At 32.7% G+C, this 16,558-nt stretch overlaps 1 protein-coding gene across 1 annotated transcript in view; it reads left to right on the top strand.

Moving 5' to 3' along the window:
* The window catches only part of LOC108969525, a 33,933-nt gene extending 17,694 nt beyond the window's left edge, over positions 1-16,239 (top strand). The window contains exons 13-17 of the mRNA XM_018934285.1: positions 1,405-1,602; positions 2,139-3,205; positions 3,266-3,564; positions 13,913-14,196; positions 14,264-16,239. Coding sequence (XP_018789830.1) covers positions 1,405-1,602; positions 2,139-3,205; positions 3,266-3,564; positions 13,913-14,196; positions 14,264-14,887 — 2,472 coding nt within the window. The 3' untranslated portion in view covers positions 14,888-16,239. The remainder of the gene's footprint in view (positions 1-1,404; positions 1,603-2,138; positions 3,206-3,265; positions 3,565-13,912; positions 14,197-14,263) is intronic.
* The last annotated feature ends 319 nt before the right edge of the window (positions 16,240-16,558 follow it).

The following is a 16,558-nucleotide window of genomic DNA, read 5'->3' as shown; positions in this document are numbered from 1 at the left end:
TTGAGTTCTTGCAAAGGGGGTCGTCTTACATATGGTTTCCCATCATTACCAAATACATTAAATTTGGATTCGTCACTCCAAACCACCAAATTCCAAAATTTAGAGTCCTTCCAGAGATGGTCTTTAGCAAACGCTTTTCGATTTTCAATATTTTTTTTTCGAAACGTTAGATTTTCGTCTTGCTAAACGGCTATTCAATGAATTTTCTTGTAGTCGTCTTCGTACAGTTTGCGCAGATATTGGTACGCCGTGGTATTCCTCTAATTGAGCCCTAATTTCTGTGGAGGTTAAAAATGGATCAGCCTTACTTAGCCTTACTAAGGCCCTATCGTCAGAACGGGTGGTCTTTCTTAGCTTTTTACGCGGTAAATTTTCAAAAGTCTTATTTTTTTTATAAAATTGAACAGCGTTATTAATTTTGCCTCGAGAAAATTCTAAAGCATCTACAACTTCGGCAATATTTTGATATTTTTGAAAACATTCCCATATGACCCTTCTTTTGCTTGAAGTTATGCTTTTATTCTTGCCCATGACGACGATGGCTACAAATTTTGTTAAAAATAACTTAATTTAGTAAAAAAGAACAATATTGATGTACGTTGTGGCGAAAAAATTTTAATTTACCCGTTTCAAACAGAAGGACTTAATTATGTGAGCACACTTTTATTGACAATAAATGGAAAATTCATTTAAACTCTCCCAAACGAAAATACTTGAATAACGGAACTTTTTGCTCGCGCAATATTAGTGATGTTGCATAAAGAAATATACCTTGTTTTTTTACATGTTGTGAAAAAGTACTGAATGACTTAATTATATGAGCACAAGTGTATATAAATATATGTCTATCGTTTTGTATAGGCAGGCAATCATTCGATACAGTTTGCTACCACAATACAAGGTAGGAGGTAAGATGACGTTTGTATACAATCGACTACTTCTGCTTGTTTCATTTCCATCCGTGTAGCCCTAGGTAAATAATAAGAGCAGGAGTAATAAGAAAACTAGTGTGATACTATTTATCTCGGATTTCGACTTCAATAATTTTCTAGTAATAACAATTTTAATCACTTGTCTCACAGAGACGTTAATTGAATGGTAGACGTTCCGGTCTAATGCTTACTGGTTCGGCGTTGCTAAATTCTTTGCTTTCGATCATCACGGTGTCATGCTTAAAATAAAAGAGAGAAAATAAAAGCTACAATTTGTTATAAAAGATGTGGTTTTCTAAGTAAATTTAACTCAACTTCTTTTAAGCGTAAATAATATAAGATGTATAATCTTGCTAATGGAATTGCATATACTCGTATGATATCGTTTAACAAATTTTTCTTGAATTACTTCCTTTGAAGTGAAATTTATCCATTATAAATGCCCATTATTCCTTCTTGTTTTTTGTTTTAGGATCGCGAAGAGAAAGCGGCAAAGGCAATCACTCCTCAGATATCGCCCCCACATGTTCATATTGCCAATGCACTATCGCCACAGGAATCAATCCAGGAAGAACCGGAGACTGAAGTAAACGAAGCACTTCCGCTAATGCAAAGACTACAAATGTTAAAGAATAAACAGGAAACGAAAGGCAGCGACGTGAAGCTTACAGTAAGATTTAATTTTTACAAACATGTTTTTGTATTTGAAAAAATCTTAAGCTTTTTTAAGATTAAAGTTAAAAACGTTAGACTCACTAGTATGCGCAACTAAAAGCTAATTGCCTGTGCTAATCTCAATTTTCCAAGGATTCCGGTGACAAAGAAAAAAACGTCCGTTCGCGGGTATAGTCTTTAATACAATGGCATTCTTTATTTCAACAGTTCATTAGTTAGCCTAAATCTTAACCTANAAAATCTTAAGTTTATGGTAATAGATTATTCTAATACATAGGTAGTAGATGTTTTCTTTTTGTTAATATAAAAATGGTAAGTATTTACATGATATAAAAAACAACATTTAATAATATTCATAGATTCTTTAATTAATTGTACAAATTTCCTTTTAAACCATTATTTTTAGACGTATAAAGTCGCTTGACGCAACAGTATTCTAGAAAGAACAGAATAGCTATTTTCTGGTACATATTTGTATATCGATATAAGAAGTGAAGTTTATATTAGTGTTTTAATCATTTATTTACACAGGTTAAACCAACTTCAACTGTGTCTTTAAAGCAAAAAATACAAATGCTCAATTTCGCTGGAGTGACAAAGACAGATACTATGGATGATAAGTCGAAAGACGATAAATTGGCCACTGAAGATCAAAAGCAGACTCCAAAAACACTTGACGTGCAGAGATGTATTAAACACGACCTAGGTGCAATTAATAAATCGCCAAAGGCGGTAACAGGAAAGTCAGTGAAACTCATAAAACCGTCCATAAACACGTCAACAGAACGCTCAGATAGTGATATGTCCATTAAGCCATGGTCCAAACTTAAGTTAGCGACGATAATGTCAACAAGTTCTAATAATTTAGGGAAATCTTCACCAGGAGATTCAGACGTTGAAGTAAAAACATGTTCATCCAATGAAACACCCCAAACGCCTTCTCTAGGGACAGCTGTATTTACATCCACAACACCATCTATAAATACTTTACATTCTGTAACTTCGACCAGTCCAAATACAAAAAATACAGAGCAAATGAAGATTTTAGAAAATATACGGAAGCAATCGAAAATTTTAGCAACAAATCATTCTAACGAAGGCAGAAAATCGTATCATTCTGTTTTTGATTTATCGCCCGAATATAGTGGATTACCATTTGTAAAGCGTCTAAAAATACTGAACGAACGTCAGAAGTTAGAAGAACTTGAAAAAGCACTACAAATGCGAAGTTTTAGCTTAGACAGTTCTAAAATAACAAGCCAACTTGCAGTGCCAGAACCGTTGTATCGATGCTTCAGTGATGTTTCTGAAATGTACTCGCAATTTTTTGCAGCTTATGAATCAAGTTCATCTAATTCGACTAACACATCTCTGTCAAATAACAACAATGAGAGGAAAGACAAATATATACCGCCTGCTTATTTACCTCTTAGTCCCGAACAAAATGAAACTTCTGAACGCCGAAAGTTGAAGTGTATTTTACAGAAACTTCGTCACAGTTCAGAAGAATGTAAAAGTGCTTTTCAAAATGAAAATGAAGACTCGTGCGTGACGGAAAAGACCAACAAGAAATTACTAAGAGAACCGACATTAGAAGGGTATGTGGCTAGACATAGTATGCTAATGAAAAGTATAACGATCAAACCAACTCTTTCTAGTCCACCCAACAGCGCTCACAGATCTAATGAAGATGAACAGTATGAAGCCTTGCGAACGACTAGTGGAGCCGAAGATAAACACGTAAACATTTCTCACGCGCCCATAATTTCCGCTTTTGGATGGGATAAATTCCCTGAAAATCGAGTATCCAGTGGCGCTCATACAAAAGCGGTCTCAAAACGACGAAATACTATTCAACTTAATAACAATGTGATGCAATATGATCCAAGTCCATCTCACACTAATCAACGTACAACAAAACGGTTGAAAACAATTGGGGATTCGTTGAGAACAGGAGGTAATTATCTTTTTGTGATCCTTTTTTATTCTATAGGAAGATCTGTCCGCGCATTGCTATGGCTATGGTATACACTAAAATTTATGTATTATATATATAAAACTAAGTTGGGTTTTTGTTTGTCCGCATGTTTGTTGCATGAAATGAAAAATTACCTGACCATTCAACATTTAACAAGCTGCAACACACTGAAAAGCGCAGTTATAGCGCGAATAATAACAAAAAAAATTTTTTTCCATTTCTTGCAAATTAAATACTTACTAAAATAAGACAATCAGGGAGATAGCAATAGATATTGCTTCGTCAGGAATTGCTGCAACCTTTCTAAAGGATGAGAAACTACTAATTCATCTTTTAAACTTTCGTTATCCATAAATCTTGAACAGCAATCAATATGTTCTATCCGCAAAAAGGGGACTCTTGGTGAACTATTGCAAGACGTCTCACTGATTATGTGTGATGAATGCACCATGAGCTATAAAGCACATATAGAGCCCGTGGACAGAACATTAAAAGACTTTAGACACTCCTTTGCTCTCATAGGTGGGATAGCTATTGTATTATATTTGCTGGAAATTTCCGACAGACTATGAGAACTCATCTTCATGGAATTACTGATGGTGAATATCCACAGCAACCACTTAAACTTAGGGAAGGAACTCCAATTATGCTTTTGATGAATTTAAGTTCTTCAAGCATGTGCAATGGGGCGAGGCTGCTTATTATGGAACTGAAGGACAATTTCATTTAATAGCAACCATTATTACCGACCCAGCACCTGGTCAACTAGCTCATATACCGAGTATTCCGATGATCCCAAGTAATCCCATTTAAACGCTTTCAATTTCCAGTGAAAACATCTTTCGCTTCATCTACAAACAAGACCCAAGGACAAACTTTCGAATTATTAGGGATTGACCTACGAAAAGAGTGTTTTGAATGTTTTACTTATGGCGAACTGTATGTTGGTCTGTCGCAGGTCAGAGGTCCTGAAAATCAATTTATATTGCTGCCACAGGGAAGCTCTGAGTCAATAAGCAGAATGAAGCCAGATCGGGCTGATAGTATTATCATAATAAACTATTTAATTCTATATAGGGAAAATATTGCTGATATAAGAGTCTATGGGATTTAACATGAGGCTTTATCGGAAATGAGCAAGTTAAGCTTGGTATCCAGTTGTATAAAACTTACCAATCATCAACAACATTCCTTAAATCGCAATGAAAWWATKTATGTTWCAACACACATACAYACRWACATATTACGCACAAAGTTYATTTTCTTTCGTTTATTCTCTCTTGCTCTTCTATTGTTGATCATTCACAATGCGTAACCAGCCGTCAAAATTACTTGAAGAAATAATAGGGGTATTCGCTTGCTCATGCAAGATTGCAGATTGCGAAAACACTATACCGAAATATACAAGGGCACAAGAGCACTCATTGCAGGATCTAGTGATATATGAACGGCTGATTCGACCAATTTATTGTGAATGACTATTATGCATGGCTATTGTGAATTGGCGCATCTTCTGTATACATTTTTAACAAAAAAACTGTAACAAATCTTTATAATTTAAGTAGAAATTATAAAATCTATTTCCTCAACAATTTAACGACGTAATATGTTTTTATGTACAATGACAGCTACCGTAAAACATGGTTGCAATATGTTTGCGTGACATTGCTCGCAAATAAAAATAGGTTTTGGTCTGACATATTTTACCACCATTGCAAATAATTTTCTGCGTGTGTTTGTTGTTGTGCCGGTGCACCAAGAGGGAATAGTAGAGCAAGCGAATACCCCTAATGTATTCTTTTTCTTGAGCAATTACTTGAGAGCAGGATACCAAGCAAGAGAGAATAAACGAAAGAAAATRAACTTTGTGCGTAATATGTWYGTRTGTATGTGTGTTGWAACATAMATWWTTTCATTGCGATTTAAGGAATGTTGTTGATGATTGGTAAGTTTAATAAAACATTATAAAAAGAAATATACTTCATAATATTGAATTTAACTAATTTAGGATGAATTTAACTATTACTTTGAATTTCCTTCAAGAAACAATTGTTGATTTCATGTTTCTTCGCAAAATAAGGTTTGCCATATTCGCATTTTATTGAAAAAATTTATTAAAAATTAGTACTAGATTTCTTTAGAGCTGCATACTAGCACAAGTAAATTTATCGCAGGAAAGTTACTTGACCGGTTCTTAAGCGTTTTTTTATGTGAAGTTTTTAGATTTCTTGAGAGCTGGATACTAAGCTTAACTTGACCATTTCCGATAAAGCCTCACACTAAATCCCATAGACTCTTATACCGGCAATATTTCGCTATATATATTAAGGAGGAAAATTTCTTGTGGCTTTTTGCCATACGCAAGTGGGTGAAATTCGAAAGCATCCCTACTTTTCTTACAAGATTTATGTTGAGAACCATTAAAAATGCTTCAAATCGTAGCAAAAAAAAGTGAGAGGCACAAATTTTTGCAGACAAGTTAATACACCTCTGCTTGTGAATTGGTGTAAAAATTAGACCCCTGCAAAATGGGGAGCTGTTAGCAAACGTGTTAGGGACTTGTTATTGTTCAATTTTGCATTCGTTAAAATATTTGTTAATTTTGTTCAGAGAGTGGGAAAAAAGTAACACATAGCTAATTAATGTTCAATGGTTATCTCGCTCTAACCAATGGCAAATATCGCATGCTGCCTAGTTCTAACAGCAAATCTTTTAACAGTATGTTGCGGGTCAAAAATTCTTTTGTTAGCGCAAAGCTTACCTATGTCCTATGGATAACAAAAAGTATTCGTTACCCGAATATCTGTTAGCGTTATTATTTTGGTTATCAGTTTGTTACCTTTAACATATAAACATGTTAGCAAGAACAAGCAGTAACAAGCATATCTGTTACCCATTTGTTACTTCTAGCAAATTCAATTATTTTAAATAAAATTCAGTTTTTTTTATTATTTCGCTTTATTTTATAATAAAATGAAAGTCAAATATTTACTAATATATACTATTATACCTATTATTATTACTTTCGGTAGAAAAATAATACAAGACCAAGTTTATTTCGGTATTAAGATTATAATTCTAATAATTCGTATTTGTAAAAGTAAAATTAAAATCTTATACTTAAAACTAACATGTACAACTAATATTTACAACTTAAAACTAATATATATAAGTAATGATAAGAAAACTATGTATATTAATTTGGCCTTAAGTTTATGTTTTTTCTGTTTAAAACGATTGTGGCTTAAGGCCAAAAATATCCGAAGCTATCCATATACAGTGTTTCTATCCTTGTTAGGAAATATATGAGCATTTCCAAAGAATCGTCAACCAGGACCAAAAATTAAAATGTTAATAAAGATAACATTTTTTAATAAGATTTTAAAAAGACGTTAAAATTTATTGAATAAAATGTTTTCATAACCTCTCTCTGGTATTTTCATGAAAAGTTTGACCTGAAACCTGAAAACTTATTTGTTTTTACTTTGAGCTCTACAAGTACTTTTTCTCTTGAGTTATTTTATATGAATAACTTATGTTATGATTGTACTTTTTCACAAAATCTCTTTATTAGTACCAAATAAGAAGAGAAAAATGCAAAGAGGCCAAACAAAAATCGAATAACGGTAAATTTTTATTTTGCTTATTATCTAAGATCTAATCGTACATTCGCGACCAAAAACGTCATTTATTGCTATTACTTCACATTGAATGCAAACAGGTGCCTAAAGCAACACGATTAAAGCAAGTTAAACATCCGTAATCAAAAAATAAAATTACTTTAGGTAAACAGTGCATCAAACTTTTCATTTCGATTTTCAAAATTTCTTACGTTCGCGACCGTAAATATTGATTTGTTTCTAAACAAGTACATATTTTTAATTATTATTTTAATACACACATATTTATATTTATTTATAAAGATGGGTAAAACATGTGCCAAATCGCAAAAGGTCAAACATCAGGTGTACTTGGACAAAATCAAAAGCGATCCCGAAAAGATAAAAAAATATCGTGAAAAAGCAGTTGAAAGAATGAGAAAACGCCACTCAGAGCTATCAAAATTGCCAAAAAACAACAAGCTGTTAAAAGCGATTCAGGAAAAAGAACGTAAGAGGTTGAAAATATACCGCTAAAAAAAATTACAGTAGACAAGGAGAAGAATATATTACTTATACTTGCAAACAAACATTAGGGAAAGCCCTAAAGAAAGAGACTTGGCAAAGAAAGTGGAAGTCATTGCTGCACTGCATAAAAAGTATATCGAACCAACAAATTGTAAAGAAAAAAATACTCGTACATTTGAAAGTGACTTGGAATTGGTGACAAACCTAAAATTGGCGAAAGAAATTTTTTTGCGTGAAGATATCAGCGTACAGGCTGCAGGAAAAAGGGATACTCATTGTTGATTTGAAAATTGTTGCTAAGCGTTTTATGCTCCTAACGATATCGGAGCTTACGACTTTTATAAAAAAGATTTTGGGAAAAGCGTAAGTAAATAACGATTTTTCGAATGTCTCCCAAGAAATGTTGAACTTTCGAGCAAAATGCCACACATGTGCGTATGCATGCGTCACGCCAATTTCAGGCTTCGAAAGTTTCTTAAAATTAGTTTGTTGCAATATCGAAAATGAAAATTGTATGACAAACGATTGCGAAAAGTGTACAAAAGATGTAAAAGATATTGTGCCGCTAAAATACTTGTCAAAAATGGACGCAAATTATAAATGGCAGTACTGGAGGAAAGTGGCCGATCGTGTAATTTTGACTTGCACTGTTGCTGCGTTATCGGACTAGCTCCATGAACTACAAGTTCAACTGCCAATTTTCAAGCCACATTTCTTTGTAAAGCGAGCACAACAAAATTATTTTGAAAACTTAAGGAAAAATATCACGCCTGGGTTACTTGTCCTACAAATAGATTTTGCGGAAAATTATAGGCTGGTGTATCAAAATGAAATTCGAAGCGCACATTTCAACTATAAGCAAGTTTCCATTTTTACTTGCGTAGCTTGGATGTTTAATGAAACTAAGTCGTTTACAGTAATTAGTAAGGATATACCGAATATTGCAGGTATCAGAATACTGCATTCGAATATTAGTTTGCTTTATTTAAGAAAAGGTTTCCAAAACCCAAATAAAAACTTGATGGAAAAATTGTACGTTCGCGACTGGTACACAACCTTATAAATAACAAAAAACAATGGAAACATTTCAGCGTGAAATTAGTTAGGGGCAAGTTACTTTATTCCAATTTAATATAAATTAATCCTTTTAGAATATTTTGCTTCATTTCGCTATTTTTTGCGTTTTTCTAGTTGCACCCAAAATCGACTTCCATTATTCCTACGTTCGCGACCGCATGTTTGTCACTAACATATTAAAAAATAAAAATCGAAAGGTCATACCTTTTGCACCAAAGAATGACCTAGCAAAATGCTATCGAAGCATAAAAAAAAATTAAGACATATTTAGGTTTTCCTTGTTTTTTAAACTTTAAATGCGTGCGAACGTACGGTTCGCGACCGTTGGAAATGTCCATCTCTAAAATGAAACGTTATACGTTAAGGCATTCAAATATATACCAATAAAAAAACCTACCAAAAACTAACCCTACTCACTTTAGCCTTAGTAGGGATCCCTTCTCCTTGCGCTCCTCTAAATTGTAGTGGTACATTAGATCGTCAGAAAACATACCACGCAGTACGCCGTCCACACTGCCTTTTGCGGGCATCGACTTCAATATTAGCCATATGTGTAAAAATTACAGTAAATTATAATACAATACTATAATATTTAAAAACGAAATATTTACCATGGCATACGTGCTTTCCTTTTGTAAAAGTTTGCCTTCCACGAAGCGCACGTGCTCTTCCGATGACATGGCGGTTTCGAAGCGAGCTCCACGTAATGCTCTTTCTCCAAGTCACCGGTGATGCTAATTGAATGGTTTACTTTGTAGATGCACCTCGGCCTTTTCTGGCAACTAGAAAATTAAAATATAAAAATTAGCTTCTGTTTTAATTTGGTAATGTAATACTGCGTTACTTACTTTGTCTGTTAGGGACTTTTCAATGGCAGTGAGCAGTGAGACGGGTCTAAATGGCATCCAGCTTCTGGATTTAATCTGAAAAACATAAATGTATTTTTATAAAGCAAATACTAATATATATGTATATAAATATATTATATCCTGTCTCTTATACACATCTAGATGTGTATAAGAGACAGCTTTTCAATGGTAGTGAGACGGGTCGGGATTATATCTGAAAAACATAAATGTATTTTTTTAAAGCAAATACTAATACTAATATATTTATACATTAATACATTATACCTGCATGGCCGCCAGACGATGGTTCTACTGGAGGAGCGCAAACGAGATTGTAAGATATTTTTTTAAACACTTTATATTAAAAAAAAAATATTATTAAAAAATTAAAAATATTTATGTTCAATGCAACCTCTGTGGGGCTTAACGTTTGTGAGCATTTCATTTCGGAATCCAATTCTTCCACGAAGTCATCGAAATTCATTCTATGCAAAGTCTTATATTTAATATCTAACCCGCTCAAAACTATCTCATTTTATGAAATTTTACCTACAAGTATGCCTAAATCTGCAGAAGCAACTGAAAACAACTTGAAAATAGTCGTAAGTCTCAGAAAAAAGAAGGCCTATAAAAACATCGCCCTCTATTTTTTCGCCAATAAGTTTTATACTCCCTGTTTTCTCTGAATAACAAAAGCTATTCGAACTATGTCCACTTTTATTCATTATCAAACACTAATTTTGTTTTTATTTTAAACAATTTTACAACAATTCTGCATACGAACAGATATCTTGAATGAACATTTTTAGTTATAGAGGAGGGTCTCCAATTCAAGAATATATATAGTTATACACACGGGAATATTTGAGATATTTCCGTTTAAAGCTGAAAATTACCACTATTTTAAGGACGTATTTCTATACTTTCCCAACAAAGTTGCTAAAGAGAGTATTATAGTTTTGTTCACATAACGGTTGTTTGTAAGTCCTAAAACTAAAAGAGTCAGATATAGGGTTATATATACCAAAGTAATCAGGGTGACGAGTAGAGTTGAAATCCGGATGTCTGTCTGTCCGTCCGTCCGTCCGTGCAAGCTGTAACTTGAGTAAAAATTGAGATATGATGAAACTTGGTACACGTATTTCTTGGCTCCATAAGAAGGTGAAGTCCGAAGATGGGCAAAATCGGCCCACTGCCACGCCCACAAAATGGCGGAAACCGGAAACCTATAAAGTGTCATAACTAAGCCATAAATAAAGATATTCAAATGAAATTTGGCACAAAGGATCACATTAGGGAGGGGCATATTTGGACGTAATTTTTTTTGGAAAAGTGGGCGTGGCCCCGCCCCTTTGTAACCTTTTTGTACATATCTTGAAAACTACTATAGCTTTGTCAACCAAACTGTATAGAGTTGTTTCTTTTAGGCATTTCCATATACAGTTCAAAAATGGAAGAAATCGGATAATAACCACGCCCACCTCCCATACAAAGGTTACGTTGAAAATCACTAAAAGTGCTTTAACCGACTAACAAAAAACGTCAGAAACACTAAATTTTACGGAAGAAATGTCAGAAGGAAGCTGCATCCAGGCTTTTTTTAAAAATTGAAAATGGGCGTGGCATTGCCCACTTATGGACCAAAAACCATATCTCAGGAAGTACTCAACCGATTTCAATGAAATTCGGTATATAATATTTTCTTAACACCCTGATGACATGCACCAAATATGGGTGAAATCGGTTCACAACCACGCCTGAAATCTCGATTATCACTTTATCATGCGAGAGTATAAAATGTTCGGTGACACCCGAACTTAGCCCTTCCTTACTTGTTCAATTTAAATCCTGGGACGGTAATCTAAAGTCGACAAAGTTGCCATCCTTATGTAACATTTTCAAAATAGATATAATTGCAGACTACTGCCACGCAAACTTGCAATTAATACAGTTTTAAATTCTATCTAATTCTTTTACTGAAAATATATACAATTTGTATAAAATGTAAATAAGTCAATAATGAATATATCGGAACACATCTTTCGACCCATAGTGCTTTAAAGATGTCACATCCATAAAAATATTCAAAATTGAGCCCTAACTTGTAAGATAATCACATGATCCATGTAGGGGTATCTTTTTCAATAGCCGCTTTTTGACAGATCACGCGAGTCGTGTCAAGCTGTCATGTTAGTTTTGCTAAGTATTGTATGGCATCATCAAAAGAAGATTTATGCTTAAATAACGTTTGCAAACCGTTCAACTTTATTATAAAAATTCACATCCTGTAAAGACTGTCGCGCGTTTCGCTTGATTTTTTGTCAACATAATCGGCCTACTGATCGTACTAATCACCAAAAGAATCACCCACCTTGAGACCTATCATTCATTATTAGATAATATTCGATCGAATACACTACGTCCAGTACGCAGTGAAGAAAATATAGCAGCCGTAGCTGAAAGTGTACCCGGAGACGGAGTAGAGCCGGTTCGGTGCCGTTCGCAGCAACTAGGACTGACGTATGGAAAGACGAGATGGCGTATTTTACGTCGAGATCTTAAATTGAAAGCGTACAAAAAATACTGCTTGTGCAAGACCTCTCGATTTTCCGAAATTATCAGGCCAAATTTTGAGAGACTCAAGAGCTGCCATTTCATGCAGAAAAAACCAGGGTTTGGTATGGCGACCGTCTGAAATGAAAGCTCGTGACCTCAGCGATATTTGGTTTAAATAAGTATCGCATCAATCAATGGATGGTCAACATTTGAAAAACATAATCTGCAAAAAATAAAAGCAAAAGCGTATTCTTTCGAATGATAATAAAAATTCCTCTCGAAATAGATCATCCTTTATATATGTATAATACACGTCGAATTGTAGATTTACAGCAACTTAGCTCTTTCTTATTTATTTAAATTTATTTTTGTTAGATTTATAGTTGTTACATTCAATCGGCTTACGGTCTAGTATAATTATAATGCTTAGTTTTTTTTTGTTTTATTTTTGTAGCACGTGAATTTCTTTCGCCCCCGTTTATTTTTTTTCCATCTCGTAATATATGTATGTAATATTATGCATTACATTAATATTGGAAAACTAGTTGACCCGGAGAAGTTCTTACTCATAGGGGATTTTACAAATTTGCGTAGTCGAGATTGATTAATGTTATTCATCATGAATTTTAAATTGTGAGATGATATGCCCGGCAATTCCAGTAAATGTAAAAACTCTATGGATAGTTGACTACTCCATTCCATGGGTCAACTCTTTTGTCGGGTATCTTAGCTGAAATTCTGGAATTAATTTCATTTGGCCTTATTTTGTCAATTAACTTAAATAGCATATGTCTATGTATTAACGATTTAAATTTTTGTTTCAAAACTCTAGCAATGATGTCATGTCGTATGCAGTCGTGTTTTGTCTAGTAATTTATTAAAAATTTAAGCTAATTTATTAAATTAAATTTATTAAAATTGAAGCTTCAATTGGTTTAGATGGATGTACATCAACCGATCAGTCTCCATTTTAAATACAGCAGTGCTGAAAAATCCACTCACACTTTAAATTGTGATTGACTTCAACTTACCTGTTTAAAATAAAATTAATATTACTAACTTTTTTGTTACTTTATAATTATTATTTAGTATCGTTACCTGTTCTTTGATTAACCATTTTGATATTAAAATGTTTTCCTTCTTCCTGCTAGAAGATTAATGAGTATTGTAATGCATTATAAGACCTTAAGACACACGTTTTATTCGTTCCAATGATGAAGCACGATGTCTCCAGGCTGCAATTTTTCTCCACACACTACAATAATTACTTCGTCAATTTTTATATGCTCATCAGAAGGTGTACATATTGTCAGTTCTAATGACATTATTATGGCTGCCCGTTAGCATATGGTCTAATGTCGTTTCAAATATTTTGACGAAGTATAAAAATGGTTTCTTTTACTGTTAGATTATGCACACAACGCCTTTTAACTTCTTTAACTTGATGGCCATGAAAAATGTTGCAAAAATTGATGGTCCAAATTGATGGTAAAAATACAACCAGTTAAAATTATGTCGAAGTTCTTCAAAAAATTAATTTCTTTAGTGCGAACATTTTCTCTTCAACCAATATATAGCATACAATAATGTAAATCCATCAAAACTATACAAAGTAACGCTAAAAATTTGTAGTTATTTTTTGTTTATTTCACCTTGGCTGGGGTTTGAAAGGATTCAAACGGGCTAATTTCAAACTTTAACTCTTTTTTTATGTTTTAGATATCCTCAACGTGGAGGAGAATTTCAATCGTGTTTGGAGTGAAATTAATGATGTAATTAAGGATCAGATTACAGAAATGCATTTAAAATTCGAATTACAATTTTCGGTAATGGCCCGAGAAGTAAGAAAACGCGATGAAATTATTGCAAATCTTCAGTCAAAAATTAAAAATATCGAATTAAAAACATCCTCGCCACGAAGAAAAACTGAACTTACACGTGATAAGCCTACATACACAGAGGACCATGCCAGCTCCAGTTCATCAGCAGAGCTTCTTTTTATGGTATTTCAATCACTTGATAACTTTATCAAAGATTCAAAAAATAAAAGTAAAAGTATTTTAATTTTAGCGCGGAGACTCATTGGATACGGTTTTTATGTCATCTCCACCACAAGTTCAACGACACAGTTCTTCGTCGATATTTAAAAATGTTTGCAAAAACTCTTCAGGACACATTTATTCACGAAGTTTGTATAAAAATAAATCGGAAGAGAATATTACAATGGGCAAGCAACAAAAGAGAAATTACGTTGTTTCTGTGTCAGATCTCACCGGAAACTTAAACATGCAAGATAGTGTAGTTCTAGACATTGGTGGTAGTTCGAGCTCGAGTTCTGTTTCTAGCAAATTGAATGTTAAGTATGAAGACATAGAGCAAAAAAATGTGAAAGACAATGTATTCGCACATGTAGATCACAACGATTGGGAGGTAAAAATGCTTGCTGCGGAGATGGATAAACAAGAAAGAAAACGTGCGAACTCCACTGACTTTAAGTGTAGTAATTCAATTTTAAGAAGACGTCGAAAATTTAGTGATACTGAAGCAGATATTAGTGAAACAGATCCCGAAGTTGAATCCTTCTCTTTATCCAGACCTAGAGCTTCAAGTTTAGACCAATTCAATTTAAGATACGGCATCGGAAAAGATTTTTTTGAAGCAATTAGTATCGATCGTGATAAAAATAAACTTTGAAATTTGCCAATATATTATCTAGGGTTACATTATACACACGTACGTTTATAAAATCCGAAAAGTTTAAATGAAAATATGGAAAATTACAAAAAAGAAAGGCAGCAACATAAAGTCGATAAATGTTGCCAAAATATAGATTGGAAAATGTTGGCTATTTGGCTATGAATCTATTTTGTATAATTTTTATCTGAGTATTGCAATTCTCTTTGATTATTATTTTTTACTGAAAACCAACACTAAATCTTTTAACAGCAACCACATTTTCAATTTTATGTATTTTATCACACAATGAAATGATTATAGTTACCCCTTTCTGTTTCAAAATATCATCTGCAACTTCTTTCAACTTGTGTAAGAGGGTCAGTGACTTGTAAACCTATTGTTATGCACAAAAGTCTGAAAATATTGACTCAAAGCAAGTGAATATCTGAACAATTTTAACCCTAGATAATAATATTGCAATCCCCACATATAAGTTTAAGATTATCTCAGGAACATAAATTTCTTTAAAAATTAATCTCTTTTTAAACTTGAAAACCCGTAAATGCCACTAATTTATCAAATTTTATATTTCTCGTATTAAAAGTAAAGTGTCCATAACACAAAGATACATGTGTCATAAAAGCGTAAACCTCACTGTAAAATAATGCATTGATATTTTTCAGCCAACACATAAAAAATGAAATAAATGCAGTCAAGCATTTTTTAGACATAGTGTATGCTTTGGTCTTCAATTATTTTTATAATACGAGTATTCTATATCTGTCGTCACAATCACAAGACGTTATATCTCTTAATGACACATAAATTTAGTATATAAAACATTATTATATGATGTTTAAATTGTTTGATTATTTAATCAATTTTATTCCAAGATTTTATTCCAAAAAGTACCCTTAAAAAGGTGAATATGGGACTTTACCAAAGCTCAAAGTTTGAAAATAATTCTAGCTATTTTAATTTATGTTGAAAACTTTTGTGCGTAATTAAGTATGATACCAAGTATACTTTTAACAATTTAAGAATATTTTGGAATTAAATTTTAATAACATTAACACTCTTATTACGAAATGCTGATAGATTATAACAAATATATAGTATATATTAAGCAAATAACAACCCTAAGTTTTGGGAAGAGTTAGTGAAAATATTTGGCAGCATTGCTTAAATTTTAAGCAGACATCGTAAAAAGAATGTGAGGAAACGAAAAACAGTGACATTTGTTGTAGTTTATTAATTATAATAATATTAATTGTAGTTGTTTTCTGCAGAATTGCATTCATTTTTAAAGTTGTGGTGAAATTACCAAATTTCCATGAATTTTGTCAATTTTTCATGTTGATTATGTTGATAATTTTAATTAATCCGAAATTTATATTAATGCAACATTTAAGTATAATTGTTACAATTATAAATATTATTTTAACGATAATAATGCTTAAATAAATTTAAATAATAAAAATATTACACTATAAAAAAGGGCGAAAGTAAAAATTTCAGATAGTGTTTAAGAGCAGCAACAATTTTAGTAAATTATTCAGTTAGAAACATTCGTAAATAAGTTAAAAGTAAAGTACACATGTCTTTTAGATATTCAACGTATTCAAAGCTTAAAATTCGCAAAATAAGGGAAACAAATTCTTGAGCAGTTGCCGGATTTTGATACTTCTA

The sequence above is a fragment of the Bactrocera latifrons genome, unplaced genomic scaffold (genome assembly GCF_001853355.1).
Source record: "Bactrocera latifrons isolate USDA-ARS-PBARC rearing strain unplaced genomic scaffold, ASM185335v1 scaffold_256, whole genome shotgun sequence".
In the NCBI taxonomy this organism is placed as follows: Eukaryota; Metazoa; Arthropoda; class Insecta; order Diptera; family Tephritidae; genus Bactrocera; species Bactrocera latifrons.
The sequence above is the reverse complement of the archived record's forward strand: the minus strand, read 5'-3'. Positions and strand labels throughout refer to the sequence as shown.